At 40.5% G+C, this 17,500-nt stretch overlaps 1 protein-coding gene across 6 annotated transcripts in view; it reads right to left on the bottom strand.

Moving 5' to 3' along the window:
• Nucleotides 1-17,500, bottom strand: part of LOC115221512 (myogenesis-regulating glycosidase-like) — a 49,520-nt gene that overhangs the window by 874 nt on the left and 31,146 nt on the right. For 5 of the 6 annotated variants that reach the window (XM_036510624.1, XM_036510628.1, XM_036510625.1 and 2 more), the window contains exons 2-3: nucleotides 13,543-14,062; nucleotides 1-1,345 (exon numbers count right to left, since the gene is read on the bottom strand). The exon at nucleotides 1-1,345 is cut by the window's left edge and continues 874 nt beyond it. In XM_036510624.1, coding sequence (XP_036366517.1) covers nucleotides 1-1,345; nucleotides 13,543-14,010 — 1,813 coding nt within the window. In that variant the 5' untranslated portion in view covers nucleotides 14,011-14,062. Of the gene's footprint in view, nucleotides 1,346-5,861; nucleotides 5,945-13,542; nucleotides 14,063-17,500 lie in introns of those variants that run through there. The other variant, XM_036510629.1, reaches the window with a different exon arrangement.

Below are 17,500 nucleotides of genomic sequence, written 5' to 3'. Positions count from 1 at the left end.
GATTCAAATCTCCGGAATGAAATCCTTTCTTGAAGTGAGGTTGGAAAGGAAGGGACATGTTGCCATCGTATGTAAAATGAAAGGAACTGATTCGACTATCGAGTTGGAGTTGTTTTAGTTTTTGCATAAACCAGTCGACAGCTGGGGTGTATGAAGCATCTAGCATGGCCCCTACCCCGTGGCTCCAATGCACCAGTCCCGGAACACGACCACCTGCGTCCATAATAAAATAGTTCTTCTCAATTCCTTCGCTAAATCTTTGCGAATTATGGTGAATATATGGTCTAATTGGCAGCATTAGGTCACATGACTGATCCATGAATTTCATCAAATTAGAAATATTTCCAAAGTGAATCTCATTAAATTCTAAATTACCATATTCCGACTCCCATTTCCCAAACACTTCCATTGTAGAACAGGATAAATTCCTTTTGGTCAATTCTCTCGCCAGATCAACGACAGTCGACATCGATGCTAATTCGTTCCCAGCATCCTTTGCGATCCAATGTGGATGTTCAAACATTTTCACATTGGGCCACTTTTTGGTAGAATTTCTCGAGAAATACTTCCTGACAGTAGAATAAGTGTCCATAATATTTCTACCGTAACATATTCGGTAGCGAAGAATCGGGTTTGGTTTCTCAGTTATCTTGTTTGAAGAACCAAGCATCTGGTTTTCAGTTGCAGATATCGAATTCGATTTGGAGTTAATACACATCTCCATCAGTTTGGTTTTCTTCCAAGATACGTGAAAAGGTGTGGATTCGTTCAAGAGGATAGCAATACCATTTGACGACAGCCAAAAATGTTCCGACAGATGACCGAATGTGTTAACGTCATTGAAAGTATAATTGGGAGAATGGGAATAGCTGACATTTTGAAGGGGCCATTGGAAATCTCCTGTGTTTGAAGACCCAAACCAATCAAGGTTACTGATGTAACAATCTCTAAGAACTTCGTTCTGGTTGTCAGCATCCCATTTCACGTTGAAACAGGACAGAGACCCCACTTGATGGTAGTCCAAATTCACTCTGGCAATTCCTTTCCAACGCATGCACATTTTTGATACGTTCTTCTTGTCGGCCGAACAAACGAGCGGCAGCCATCCTTTTGGAATGTTGTTTGCCAAATAACCTTTGAACTGCAGCGAACTCCAGGGAGCATCTTTGAATGTAAGAACACGACTGGACGTATCGAACGATATGCGCCGACCCATTTTGATGGCCAATCTTTCTTCTTCGTGAAAGTGCCACACTGCGCTCAGGTTTCCGATGATAAACAGAAACGTGATGGCGACCATAAAGTGAAGCTGGAACCTCTTCAGGTAACTCTGTTTCGGTGATTCCTGCAAATAAAAACAATAAATAAAACTGAGTTTTTTATGGAATAATGAAAGAGCTAAAGTAGGGGAACAAATATCAAAGACGTAGAGGGGGGGGTGATTTTTCTTGGAAATAAAACCTATTTAAAGCAAGTACAATATTTATATTTTAAGTGCATTTTCAAATAAATATCTGTTGACTCGATTAAAATAGGAGTCAGACATTGTGTTAACAGTGAGCAGAAAGCATGGGAGGGGGGAGGGGCGGAGGTCCAGCATGATTGCAATACAGAAGACCTTCACTCACTCACTCTCTCTCTCTCTCCTCTCTCTCTCTCTCTCTTTCTCTCAACATCTATCCCTCATTCTTATTCATTTACTCTTTACTCTTTTACTTGTTTCAGTCATTTGACAGCGGCCATGCTGGAGCACCACCTTTTAGTTGAGCAAATCGACCCCGGGACTTATTCTTTACAAGCTCAGTACTTATTCTATCGGTCTCTTTTGCCGAACCGCTAAGTGACGGGGACGTAAACACACCAGCATCGGTTGTCAAGCAATGCTAGGGGGACAAACACAGACACACAAACACACACACACACACATACATATATATATACATATATACGACGGGCTTCTTTCAGTTTCCGTCTACCAAATCCACTCACAAGGCTTTGGTCGGCCCGGGCTATAGCAGAAGACACTTGCCCAAGGTGCCACATCATTCCTGTTCACATCCTCACGTCCTCGTCCACCACGTCCATCCTACATTCATCCTATTCAAACATCTGACCCCTGCCACCTCATATTTATATCCAACTCTCATCCTCCCATCACGATCGAGCAAACTTCCCAGCATCCTCCTCCGCACCCATGCTCTCTTTTATTCGCTTGCTGAACATGTGACCTTGAGACTGCACACCCCGCCACGCCCATATTTACCTCTCCTCTGGACACCATTCCAATCTCACCCATATAAAAGGTGAAGTGGCCAGGAATCTCCTCCACATAAAATAAACCTGTTCCTGGTGTCCCCACCACCATCATACTTTAACCTCTCAACACTTCACTTAAAGTGACCACCCTGTCGCCTACCCAGCCTTTCGGTCAACTCACAAGACAACCACATTGGTGCTGGTGCCACAAAACAAAAAAAGCATCCAGGACATTCGGAAGAGCATCCGGCTTTAGACGTCATTCCAAACTGAAAGCCATCAGATATTGTCAAAACGTTGAATCCACCACGAGAAGAACCCGTAGATTAACCACCGGATCAAAAGTAACAGAACTACATGGGTTCATACATGCATCCATACACATATTTGCATATATATATATATATATATCCGTAAATATAAGAGAGTTAACGTTAAATAGGTTAACTCTAGTGCTAGAAATAGCTCCTCCGGTATAATCGCCGACGATACCTCCACATAGAAATAGCACTACCCTCAACGTAAGGAAAGTGAAAAACAACTAAAAAGTAGATTAATGTTGTACAATTGTTTCTTTATCAATATAATACGCAAATTATACTCACATATATATCTATAAATCATCAGCAACATTTGTCATTGATGCAATGTTGCTGATGATTTATAGATATATATGTGAGTATAATTTGCTTATTATATTGATAAAGAAACAATTGTACAACATTAATCTACTTTTTAGTTGTTTTTCACTTTCCTTACGTTGAGGGTAGTGCTATTTCTATGTGGAGGTATCGTCGGCGATTATACCGGAGGAGCTATTTCTAGCACTAGAGTTAACCTATTTAACGTTAACTCTCTTATATTTACGGATATATATATATATATATATATATCAAGGGTAGGACAGAAAGAACACGAAAAAAACAACATACGCAAAGATAGACGATAACATAACAAACGAAAAACTAGACAAAAACATGACACACGGACCATTCACAGCAGATTTCCTCATTAGCCAGAGTTCGGAAGCCCTAGCGGTTTCGCACTTATTTATCGTTGAGACCGCTCGAATCCGGCAAGTGCCAGAGCGTTAAGCTAAAGGGATTAAACTTTTATGAAAAGCAAACGAATGTATAGAAGAACGAAAACAAGAACAAGAAAGCTAAAATGATACACATACAAGAGACGAACGCCTTTCGGTTATACAACAAGAAGAAAATAATTGTACAATTACAACATAAATAGATAAATAAGAGAAAGGGTCTTTCGACTATCAGACGAACGTAGTAGGCTGGCGCGAAAGAGAAATGGAAAATCTTAACAGACCGAGCGGGAGGACAGACGAACATATATAAACGTTTATACATACACATACACACGTATGTATGTATGTGTATGTATATATGTATATATATATATATATATATATATATATATATATATATATATATATATATATATATATATATATATATAATATAATATAATATAATATAATTGGCAGAGTACACTCATTATTATTTAATGATATGTAAATGTGTAACCTTTGCGCAAAATGACATTAACACATTAAAACATTCAAAGAATATACATACGTGTGTCTATGTGTATGGGTGTCATCTATGTTTTCAACTTGGAACCCAACGGATGACCAATTACAGCACTCACGCAGCGTACCTATTCGTTTAGATCACCAGTGAACTAATCTCCTCATATTCTACATAGACACTGACACACACTGACACACACACACACACACACACACACACACAACACACACACACACACACACACACACACACATTAAAGTTAGATAAGGCCGGTTTATGGGACTACCTCCTCAGGCTTCACGTCCATAAAGGGTTTAACTTTATGGAGTATCAGCAGATCCTAAAACCCATTGGCTTAAGGCCTGTCTAGTAAGTGACCTCTCTAGACTATGGAGGAGGAAAGGATTCCACTACTCAATGTCAACAAAGTGGATTGTCTCCTTTGGCTATCGATCGCCGGTGACCCCTACCCTCCTGTGGGTTCCAATTGGCCAGCAGGAATTGCCTGAAATGTAAGCACGATGCGAAGACCTCCGTTCTGGAGTTAAGGATGTATCTTGCGTCGAGTTACAATAAGAACAGCAATAGACGAGTGAAGGACGATTATACGGTGCGTGTGCTTATTTGGTAAAAAAAAATTACCATCCCGATATACAACAATATAGATGTGTATGTGTGTGTGTGTGTGTGTGTGTGTGTGTGTGTGTGTGTGTGTGTATGTGTGTGGAATCAAAATGGTGGCATAAAGGTACGACAAAGGAATTTACAGGAAAAGCAGAAAATCTCTGTCCTTCATCAATTGCCAACCAAATGTCATCGCAATTTCGACACCATACACACACACATGTATATATATATGTATGCGTATGCGTCTGTGTGTGTATACGTGTGTGTGGGGTGGGGGTGGGGGTGTTTATGTGAATGCGTGTAACATAAATTTTAAGTTAAGCTCATTATTGTGAAGTATGCGTTCGATTCCCGAACACATTGGCTTCTTGAGCATGGCGTTTCATTTTTCGCTGTTCCAGTGTGTTCAGCTGAAAACGAGTACTAACCAAGTACTGGCGCAGCTCTCTCTCTCTCTCTCTCTCTCTCTCTCTCTCTCTCTCTCTCTCTCTCGCTTTCCCAGATGTGAATTCCTGGATGTCCCGCTGGGTCAATATTCGGAGGGACGAGAGGGTGTTCCTGTTTGCACGTGACTATATATAGAAACATGTTACTCAGTCATATGTACGAGTGTGTGTGTGTGAGAGAGAGAGAGTGTGTGTGTGTGTGTGTGTGTATGTGTGTGTGTATGTGTGTGTGTATGTGTGTGTGTATGTGTGTGTGTCTGTGTGTGTATGTATGTGTGTGTGTGTAATACACGCTGCAAGGAGTGTCTTTTTTTATACATTACTATACACCAAACAAACATTAATATATATCTCTATCTATGCCTCAATCCTTCAATTAATCTCTCTTTCTCCGTATGTATGTATATATATATATATATATATATATATATATATATATATATATATATACATACATACAATATATACATATATATACATACATACATACATACATATATATATGTGTATATGTACGTATACATATATATATATGTATATATATACATATATATATATATGTATATATATATATATATAAATATATATATATATATAATATATATATATATATGTGTGTGTGTGTGTGTGTGTGTGTGTGTGTGTGTGTAATGTATGCATGTACACACACACACTCATCCAAAAACAATATATTCAATATGACATGGTATGATAAATACGATGATGTTGTGTGCTTGGCGCAACAAACCAATACATAACCATAACAACGACCAATATGGAAACGAAAATCGCTTCTTTTGCAGCAGACGACACGCAAAGAATTACATACAGTCTCATTTGTCATATTACGCAATGATCGAAAAATATTGAGAAAGAATTTCGCAGAAATTCTTGGTGCATAAAAGAAATGAATGTAAAAAATTGTGTTTTCAATGAAAATTGAAGAAGAAAACCCAACATAACTATTTGAATTTCAGCTTACCTTCTCGTCCGCCATTAGTACAAGCTCTTTGATAAGACATATCATGTATTGTAGTGTTATATTTGCGCGCGCGCGCGAGTGTGTGTGTGTGTGTGTGTGTGTGTTTGTGTGTGTGTGGTGTGTGTGTGAATGAGTATGTGTGTGGGGGCGGGGTGTTTGTGTTTGACAGAGAAACGAGATGATTTGTGCATGGTGACAATTCCCTGAGGGACGGACATGAATTAATGGCATCCGAATATTTCATTTTGCAGAGATAAAACTGTGAGAGAGATAAAGGAAATCGGTAAAGAGGAAGAGGAGAGAGGTTACGGATGGAGAGACAGGGTCTGTAAGAGAGGAAAAAGGGAGACATTACAGATGGATATTACCGACAGTGTCTATAAGAGAGAGAGGGAGAGAGAGAGAGAGAGGGAGAGAGGGAGAGAGAGAAAAGGAGAGAGAGAGACACACACACACAGGTACTTCTGTGAGAGTGAAAAAGTAGATAGAGTTGGAAGTGAAAGTTTGGAGCAAGAGAGGGAGAGAGAGGGTGAGAGGGGGAAGGAGAGAGAAAAGATGAAGGCTTAAAGGGGGAGAGACACAAAGGAAAGATATGTGCCTATTAGAGGTAGAAAGAAAGAGAAAATAAGTGTGTGTGCGTGTGAAAGAGAGAGAGAGAGAGAGTGAGAGAGAGTAAGAGAGAGAGTGTGTGTGTGTGAGAGAGAAAAATAAATTCAGAAAGGAAGAGAACGAGAAGGAGACACCGTAAAAGAGGAAAATGTCAACGCGAATTGACATACGTAAATATATATATATATAGAAATATTAAAATTACTAAGTCTCTCTAAAGGAGATTACGGCAGCGTTACTGGATATTAATAGTTATCGCCATACTAATATGGCAGTCTATAAATATAAGACTAAAGCTGTCGCTGATTAGCTCCAAGAGGCCATCGCTGATTAACTCCAAGAGGCCATCGCTGATTAGCTCCAAGAGGCCATCGCCTCTAGCTAGCTATATGACACACGAACCTGCGTTGTAATGGACGCAGGTTCGTGTGTCATATAGCTAGCTAGAGGCGATGGCCTCTTGGAGCTAATCAGCGACAGCTTTAGTCTTATATTTATAGACTGCCATATTAATATGGCGATAACTATTAATATATATAAAATGATAATAATGATAATAATATTAGGACTAATAGGAATAAGTCGATAAGTGTGTTTAAGTGTTTGATTAATATAATTATACACACACACACACAATTATCGAATTAACCAAGCATGATGCAACGAACCCCCAGATTAGTTCCAGATCATTCCTAATCTTGAATCGAAAGATGATTTTTTTCCCGCCATCTTATTGTTGTTTGGCCCTTCTTTCATCAAATATCGGACTTTTTTGTCAAATGACATTTATCCCTTTAAAACGTTTTGCAATCGCTTAATCACGACCATTCTTATTATACCTGTGAACAATTTAATCCTAAATCTCTAGTATGTTAAATTACTTCCGCAATAAGCGAATTTCCCATTCATATTTCGGTGGCAAACTAAGCAAGATGGCAGACATTAACCGGAAGGAATATCATCGCCTGTGCACCATGAAATTTAATTAATATGCAAATGTGCATTACATGTTTTAGTTAAAGGAGGCAGGACAGGGACCGCGTCCCTTTTCCATGGACTCTAAGGCTAGTGAGGGACAGGGAAGTTATCCTCAAACCGGGGACCTGGCCACAATGTAACGCATAGGACAAAGAAGATGCACTTTGAAGAAAGGAATGACTGTACACCGTCGGCAAATACGAAATACTAGTACACGACCAACACAGGTGAGGGAGCATTTGAATTTATGCCGCGTAAATAAATTGCTGAAATATTTTTTAAAAACGCTGACTGTTTAACTGTTTTATAAGGAATTTCACGGATCATTTAGTCGATTGAACAACTGGACGCTCATACATGGAAATCAACGGGAGTGTGTGTGTGTGTGTGCGCGCGCGCCTGTGTGTGTGTGTGTGTGAGTATTACAAACCTCGATCAAAGAAAGAAAAACAAGGACCATACCCCCTTTTCTGCGGCCCTCAAGACATGTGAGAGGGTGGAAAGGAAGTAATTCTCAAACTGGGGACCTGGCCACTGCCATATTGCGACAGACTGGACTCCACTAAAAGACATCCTAAATCCAGGATTATGCCTACCATTCCGACTGTCGTGAATAGGAAAATATGCATTCTTGGAAAGAAACAGTCCATCTTAGCGCTTCCTCACAGTTTCCAGGTCTCGAATTGCTCTTACAAAGCTTTGGTAAATTCAAGGTGCCACACGGTGGAATTGAAGTTAAAATATCGTGGTTACCAAGTAAACTTGCTAACTCCACAACCGGGTACGTGCCACATACAAGGCACAGACGGGTATGTGCCATATACAAGGCACATACGGGTACGTGCCATATACAAGATTGGGATGAGAGATCAACAGAGATTAGAATAACCTTGGTTTAAACAACAACAACAATAAAAACAATAGCAACAACAGGAACTACAACAGCAGCAACAACGTGTGTGTGTGGGGGGGATAACTGTATGTGTGTGTATGCGCGTGTGTCACTATATGTGTGCGTATGTGAGTGTGTATGTAAGAGTAAGAGAGAATGAGAGAGTTTGAGTGTGTGTGTGTGTGTGTGTGTGTGTAAGTCTCTGTACAGGACTGATGCTTATAGAAACGGACATTACTCCGCTGCCCCGTGGTCTCTTTTGTTTACGGCTGGGTGGACTGAGCATGTGAGCAGAACAAACAGAAACAAACGCAATATCAATACTTGGATACGAACTCTTGGCCCATTATCGGGTACCCTACCGTGGCAGCCACCACCTTTCCTCAAAATAAACCTTTAAAAACGCACAAAAACATAAAAAAAAAAGAGAAAGCACTCTGACCTTTGGTGTTACAGTCACTGGCGGGATTTGATCCTGAGTCGTCAGCTGTTTAGTTTTATCAACTGGGGTCGGGGCAGATATGGAAAGAGGGAATAATAGACTGGCGAACCGAACCCTTCGTATGTTTCTCTCCAAGGTAGACGTAGACGTTTTGGAAATTCCAATTCTGTCAATGGCCGTCGTTGAGAAGGATTTGCCATGTTCCAAGAAATTTAGTCTCGAAGAAAGAGCAGCCATCTGTGTGTGTGTGTGTGCAGGGTGATGTCTGTGTGTGTGCAGGTGTATGCAACTGTGTGTACGTGTGTATAGAAATATGTGTGTGTGTGTGTGTATATTCGTACGTGTGTGTGTGTGTATAGAAGTGTGTGTTTGAAGCTTTGATGTTGTTTTACTGGCAAAAGCGATCCAAACTGAAGGAAGAAGCTTCTAACGACATTGGAGGGGAAGGGGGATAAGAGAGGAAGAGGAGGAAGGGTAAAGGAGAGGGAAGGAGGAGGAGAGGAGGAAGAGGAGGAGGAGGAGGAGGAGGAGGAAGGGATGGTGTGAGAAAGGAAAGGTAAAGAATAAAGAAGAGAAGGAGGGGGAGACACAGTGGAGTGGCTGGGAGCAGAGGTAGAAGAAGAAGAAGAAGAAGAAGAAGAAGAGGGAGGGGAGGAGAAAGTGGTAGGGGTAGAGAAGGAATTGGAGGAGGTTTGTGTTGGAGAAGAAGAAAGTGATGGGAAGGGCGACGGGGGGGGTGTAGGGGTGGAAGGGTGGAAGGGTCGATGTTGCAGACAGAAAAGATCGACAGTCTAGAAGGTGTGGCTACGGATAAGGTAATGTGGTTAAGATTTGGTTTGCAGTCAGATGGTAACGGGTTCAGTCCCACAGTGGGTATATTTCATCATAAATTTGAATGAAAGTTATGTCTTGGGAGAAGAATTGGTAAGACGGAAACAGTGTAAAGACCTTGTGGCAGGGACCATTCGTGTTCTGGGTGCGTTTCGTGTAGAATCCTATGTTAGAGTGGAGCTTGTCCGATGGCACCTCAGTATATTCTTACACTAGATCCTGTCCGAAAACGAACCCCAAACGAAGAGAGGGAAATCCAGGAAGACACGGCACGGCCCCTTCAAAGATCTGAAGTAACTTAGTGCCGCCTGAGAAGATACAGGCGATTCTGGTGATTGGGGATGTGTTGCTGCTCGAGAAAAGGGGCCAACTGTGTGGAAGAAACTAAGACTATGGTTAAGACATCCTAGTGGAATAATTCTTTGGATGGTTATTGAAGAAAAGGAAAAGTATCGATGGAGGACGGGGGTTGGTAGAAGTGTAAGAATGAGGGACCAAAGTGTCTTGTGGTATTTGTTGGAATCTTTCCAAGCCTACTTGTGGCGGGTGGAGAGCTCACTTGTCACCCGGTTTAACATCATCACATGGCACCCCGGGTAGGTTTGGCAGAGTCCACCTTGTCGTAAGCATTCAGGCCAAGCTTCCAGTTTGAGGATCTCTTCCTTCCGTCCTCCCGCCTTCCCACTGGTCCTTAAGGCCTTGTAGAGGGTCATGGGCCCTGCTTTCCCTTCTGGCACTAAAAACATTAAAAAGAAAAAAAATGTTTATTCATTGTCTTCCAGTCCCTCTTTACTGAAAAGGCTAAAGGGCTCCATCCTTCCTCTTCCCCGCTTGATGAAGGTATAAAAAAAACACTTCTGAGAGTATATCCATGAGGCGAGAGTACGCCAATATAGGAAGTACGTGGATTTAGGGAGTATATCAGCAGTAAGTAGGGAGTACATCGATAAAGAGTGCGTCAACGTAGAGCATATCAACATGGAGTATATCAATATCGATATATAGAATACATCGATACGGGGGGGGGCATTAATAAAAAAGGGTACATCGATGTAGGGGGTACATTAATAAAAAAGGGTACATCGATGTAGGGGGTACATTAATAAACAAAAAGGGTACATCGATGTAGGGGGTACATTAATAAAAAAGGGTACACCGATGTAGGGGGTACATTAATAATAAAAAAGGGTACATCGATGTAGGGGGTACTTAAATAAAAAAAGAGTACATCGATGTAGGGGGTACATTAATAAAAAAGGGTACACCGATGTAGGGGGTACATTAATAATAAAAAAGGGTACATCGATGTAGGGGGTACTTAAATAAAAAAAGGGTACATCGATGTAGGGGGCACACTGATTTAGGGAGTACATTAATGTAGAGAGTACATCGATAAAGAGAGTACCTCAAGCTAGGGAGCAATATTCTACTCGTTTTCACTGTTAACTCTCTTTCTATACATTGTATAGAGTTTGGGGGGGTGACATCTTGCATAGGGGTGCGGTGGGGGTATGCATATATGCAAATGCGTATATGTGTGTATGTATGCGTGTGCATGTTGTTCTATTATGTATGTGTGTGTGTGTGTGGGCGTGTGTGCGCACTCATTAAAGCTTGGGTTAATTTCAGTGACTTTTATTTATGTTTTTATTTGTTTATCAGATTCGCTTCAATTCTAGGAAAAAATTAAGTATTTGTTTTTCGATTGTAATGATGATGATGATGATGATGATGATGATGATGATGATGATGTCGACGCTGACGACGACGGTGACGAGGTGCAAGGACGTGCGAGGACATGTTTATCAAAGAGGAGAGGTCAGTATCCCGTTTTGTATTTAATGGCGAAATTATGTTCAAGGTGTTATATACACACCTACCCGTGTGAGTGAGTGTATGTCAATAAATAAAAGACGTTTGTAATGGCCAACACCTTAATTCTCTTTTGTAATCCAAGCTATGACTAATCCGTTATATATTGTAAATCCTAACCTTGATTTTACCCCTAATTCTGTGGTTGCTGCTGAGAAAATACATTGTCACCCGTTCACAAACCGACAGACTTGGTGTACTCCATCTACCGCTACTATGACGTTCACTGCTCTTCTTTACTAGTAATCTACACACCCTTTCTACCCGGGGCTTGACATAATCGACCCTCTCTCCTCCTATTGCACTTCTCTATCTACCAACCATCTCGATGGGGGAGGTGAAGGAGTCACTACATTTTCTAGAAACAGCTGGCGAGGTTTTTCCATTGAATCATTAAACCTTGATCTTGTAAACTATTTTATAAAACTGCATGGATAGGAACAGAGTGAGAAAGAGGAGGGAGAGAAAGAGAGGAGAAATCGGTAGGTGGTAGATAAATAGATAGATAGATAGATAGAGAAAAGGCGGCGAGCTGGCAGAGACGTTAGCGCGCCGGACGAAATGCTTAGCGGTATTTCGTCTGCCGCTACGTTCTGAGTTCAAATTCCGCCGAGGTCGACTTTGCCTTTCATCCTTTCGGGGTCGATAAATTAAGTACCAGTTATGCACTGGGGTCGATGTAATCGACTTAATACCTATGTCTGTCCCCTCTATGTTTAGCCCCTTGTGGGTAATAAAGAAATAGGTAGATAGATAGATAGAGAGAGAGAGAGAGAGAGAGAGAGAGAGAGAGAGAGAGAGAGAGAGAGAGAGAATTAACAGAAAGACTGAGTTTCCGTCTTTACAAAATTGGAATTTCAGCTCTTTTGTTGCAATTTCTGAAGAAATGTCTTCGCCGAACCAGAATTTATGACGTTTAATGAGAAATATCTAAATGGCACCAAAATGGAGAACTTTAAATCAAAAGTCAAAATGTTGTCTTGTAGAAAGTGTTTCTTAGTAAGGAACAAATCCAGACATTTGAACAAATTAAAACTTGGGTCCTTTTTTTTACATGGAAACCATTTTCAAAGAACTTGATATCCGCATATAACAAATTGATCTAATATGGAGACAGTTCTTGTATCAAGAAGGAATACAATTTTAAGATGGTGGGCAGAGTGAAACAAAACGGCACCGAACCAAAGAGAAAGATAATTAAATCTTTGTAATTATTTTAAAATCTAATTAATTTTATTTTATTTAAATAACTCTTTACTTAACAATGTTGTCGAAGCGAATTCACTCATTGCTATTAACTTATGCGACACTGGTTTTAAAAAAAATTACCCTGGATAGAAGAAACGCCTGAAAGCAGTCTGCAGGATTTGGGCCCCTCATTTTCTGTGACCCAGAGCGGTTAATTCCACAAGAGCAACCTCCTGTATTTCGACCATCAAATAAAACCCCTTAATCTTCCTAGCGAGAAGGTTTATTTACATTTAGAATGCAAAGGAAAAACATCGAGAAATATATAAATATGTCTTCTAAAAAATAGCTTCTAATGCTTTGGGTTTAAAGTCGTTGGATTGAAAAAGGCGGAAAAAGAAAACTGGCTTTCATGAATTCCATGGAAACGTGGTTTCTGCGATGGACGTCTGGTCCTTGACTTTCGCCTTTACTGACGATTATTAGTTTCAAATTTTGACATAAGGGTAGCAAGTTCGGGGGAGGAGGTAAGTCGTTCATATCGACCCCAGTCATCAACTGGTTCTTTCTCAACGCGTGTCTGTGTGTGCATAGCGTTCCCTTACTCATTGACTGTCACCAAGCCCAGTACATGCACTTATCTTGCACCTCTTATGTTATATCTCTCTATATATATATATATACGATGTGAAACCCGACTGCAGAAATCACCCAACCAACCAACAAACATTTACATCCCCTCTTTCATTACATAAAGATTATTTATTTATCTTTCGTTTCGATTCAATGCAGTTTGTTTCATTGTGTCCCATCTTAAGCTTTAATTTTAGGGAATATCTAACGAAAGAAAAACAGTTTTTAAAACTGACCTTTTTGTTTGCAAAATCCAAAATTTGAACATTTTTACTCCGTCGAGATGTAATGGTTGAATCATTTGTGGAAATGTCCGGTTCTTTCCGCTGGGTGTCGCCACTGCTACTTATACTTTCGTTGTTATTGCTTCCGGTGATGGTGAAGCATATCTCGTCCTTTGAAGTCGATGCGATGGCATCGGAATAACTATTATTGGGCTTCGATTTGATAGAAGGAGCAAAACCGTTTCTGGCTTCTATTTTGGAAATTTCGTCTTCAATTTCAAAAGCGATATTGTCCAGGCACGATCCAATGCCATTGGCTTGTTTCAATGTTTCTGTCGTCTGCTTTACGTCAATCAAGTTTTTGTTTGAATTTGCTAAATCTCCCGATCCACTGCAAGAGTCTAAACTTGATAGGTGTGGCCCTCTCTTCAGGTAGGCACTTGGAACAGCCAAAGGCGGGACTTTCAGTGTAGCCATCATCTTGAAAGGCGATGTCTCAAATGACAAACAGACAGACGAGCAACCAAAATATCTGAAAAAAATAAAATATATAAATTATATCTTTATATATAAAAGAGAAGTTGTGTACTGTCTGTCTCCTACGATTTAGATTCCTAACTACTCCCACATTTTGCGGTGCAGTGTAACCAAAACCGGGTATCTTATAGTCGTGATTCATATCGAGCCCTTCTGGGTATTAGCGCGCGTCTACGATGAGTCTACGATTAAAAAAAAATTTACCATCATTTTTTTCCATTTCAATGCATTTTTTCGCTATTATATAAGGGAAGTAACTCTCTAAAAATGTCTACGATGAGTCAACGATTTTAAAAAAAATTTACCATCATTTTTTTTCCATTTTTAATGAATTTTTTTGCTATTTTTTGGCTATAACTCTAAAAATGCTTATATAGTTATTTCCCTTACAAACTCGAGCAATGCCGGGCAATACTGCTAGTGTATTATAAATGACAGAAAATAAAGAAGACTAACTTGGAGTTATGTAAGACTTTGCAAATCATTGATGTCCGTCACATTACTAAACGCTAAAACATTTAAAGTGAAAATCAAGTGGAAAATAAATGAAATACTAATTGTTGTTGTTGTTGTTGTTGTTGTTGTTGTTTAGCCCAAGGTCAAGCCTGATTAACCAGACTTCGATGAAGAAGTATAATCAGCCGCCATCATCTCATCTATTGAGACACATGTAGGATGATTTTATCTGATGTGTCCTCTTTTTAAGAGGGTAGGATGTGAGTTGAGGGGAGCTTGGCTACTATTTCTTGATGATCGAGTGACTACGAAGGGTTTCCCTTGGGGATGTTTCTAGAGAATCCAGAATCCGGACAACCCATTGTGGATTGTGTGTGTGTGTGTATGTGTGTGTGTAAGTTGTGTATTGGAGTCTATGAATGTGTGTTTGTGTAGATATATATATATATGCGTAGGTGTGTGCATGTATATGTGTGTTTGCATGTGTATGTGCTTGCATGTTTTGTGTGTATACATGTATGTGGATGTGTGTTGAATGTATATGTGGGTGTGTGAATATGTGCTTGCATGCATGTGTGCGCATGCGTCTGTGTGTGTGTGTGCGCATATGTGGTGTGTGTGTGTGTGTGTGTGTGTGTGTGTGTGTGTGTGTGTGTGTGTGTGTGCATGCGAGCGTGTTTTTCAGCACGTTTCTCATATCAGCAAACAATTTGACTCGTATTTAACTAAGGTTATTGAGTCCGTGAGGTGGGGGTGGCGTGGGGGGTACTTTAGTTGTGTAGTAGTGCAGAGGTGATGATGGCGGCGCAGTGGTGTATATATATATATATATATTATATATTATATATTATAATATATATATATCCTATACATATATTATATATATATTGTGTGTGTGTGTATATATATATACATATATATATATAGTGAAGAGGTGTGTGAGAAGTCGTCTGTCGGTGGTGGTGGTTTGGTGGTGGTGGTGGTGGTGGTGGTGTGGTGGTGGTGTGTGGTGGTGGAGTGTGTCTCAGTTAACGACTTTCTTATTAAAGAAGTCGGATCAAATTAATAATGAAATCTATTCCACAATCCTCACTTTTGTTTATTGTTTCTGTGACCACCCCGCCTCCCGACGCCTCACCTTCCCATCATGCCTTTCACCTGAAAACTTTGTCCTTGTCTGATCTTTACAAACATCACGACGTTAACCTCTACTACTACTACTACTACTACTACTACTACTACTATCTCCCTGGAAGACACCTAGTAATCAAAAGCATTCCAACCATGACCACACAGTCTACGTTTTCGGGCATAGAATACATAGGACTTTAGTGGAGTCCTTTTTGTCGCAAGCATTTAGACCAGGTCCAAGAAACCCTGCAACCCCTTTCTATCGCCAATCTCGGAAGCCCTGTAAAAAATGCAGATGCGTCCCTTTCTCATCTGAGTAAACCATAAAAATGAATGTCTTTCTAAGGGTCCGTATTGAAAGGGACCCTTCATAAAATTATATTTTGAGGGCCTATGTAAGATTGGTTCTCTCGGCTGAAGCAGCAGCAACAGAACCTAACGGTGTTGCTGCCAATTTAGTCATCATGAACTGCATCCAAAAATGACCACCCGACTGATTGCTGTGCTGTGTCTCCTCTCTCTACCTTTCCTACCGCTACTATAGAACGACCATTGGTCCTCAGAATATTGGTGTCATGCTGCCTCACCCAGGCTTTTCCAACCAACCCGCCTCTCCTCCTTCCATCACCCCAATGCTTTCAACCCCCAAACGCCTACGTTAATTACTAAAACGAGTCCTTCCTTCCCAGAACGTCACCTTTCCCTTCGAACTCCTTCCTGTTGGGGTCCATCCACAAGTGTTAACTTACAAAGGTCCAAGAGGAATATTAATGGCACCAACCTCCCCAATCAAGGCAGGGTAGGGTCCTATGAAGGACATGGGCACAGATTCTCCTGACCCGACAAATATAAATAAATATCAGACTGAGATACTTTCGTTTAAGATTTTACTGCAATGGCCCAGTGGTTAGGGCAGCGGACTCGCGGTCGTAGGATCGCGGTTTCGATTCCCAGACCGGGAGTTGTGAGTGTTTATTGAGCGAAAATACCTAAAAGCTCCACGAGGCTCCGACAGGGGGTGGTGATCCCTGCTGTACCCTTTCACCAGAACGATAGAATAAGTACTGGGCTTACAAAGAATAAGTCCCGGGGTCGAGTTGCTCGATTAAAGGCGGTGCTCCAGCATGGCCGCAGTCAAATGACTGAAACAAGTAAAAGAGTAAAAGAGTAAAAGAGTAACCGTTTGTGTAAAATTACAGGAAGACGATTTCCATTTCCCTGTAGGAGACAGTTTTACAGCTTTCATCTAAAGTGTCCTGACTTTCCATCTTTTGAAACCAAGTCGCAAGGTGTAAACGCGTCGACCCCTAATCCCTGTGAGCTGAATTTCATATGTAAATTTATTGCCGTACTCAGCCCAACAAACATCTTCACTAGCCACCTTAATTAGAGTCCGCCAAATTCCTATTTTAGGGGTCACCACCTCCCAGCACCCGACTAAACATTACTTCTAAGCTAATTCTGTCATTCAATCTTGTTATAAATTAGATAAGGAATAAGGGACGATAGACTTGTTGATACTGGGTCCCCTGCTTAAATATCAGTTGTAAGTTCATGGTCAGATAAGGGAAATGGGATCACAACAGGGGAAACATAGGGTCACCCTGCACTATGCCAGTTATAGGGGTCCCAGGGTGGGGTTAACGCTATGTGTCTTTACAAAGTGTCGACGGAAAAAAAAAACGTAGATTTATAATAACATCAGACATGAGACAGTGTGGGTAAATTGATATCTGGCTTATGGAGTTGATCAGTTTGATCATATATACACACACACACACACACTCATATATATACATACACATGCATATATGATAAATATATGTATATATATGTATATTATATA

Source organism: Octopus sinensis, linkage group LG18, assembly GCF_006345805.1.
Source record: "Octopus sinensis linkage group LG18, ASM634580v1, whole genome shotgun sequence".
Classification (NCBI taxonomy): domain Eukaryota; kingdom Metazoa; phylum Mollusca; class Cephalopoda; order Octopoda; family Octopodidae; genus Octopus; species Octopus sinensis.
Note: the sequence above shows the minus strand (reverse complement) of the source record. Positions and strands in the feature narration are given on the sequence as shown.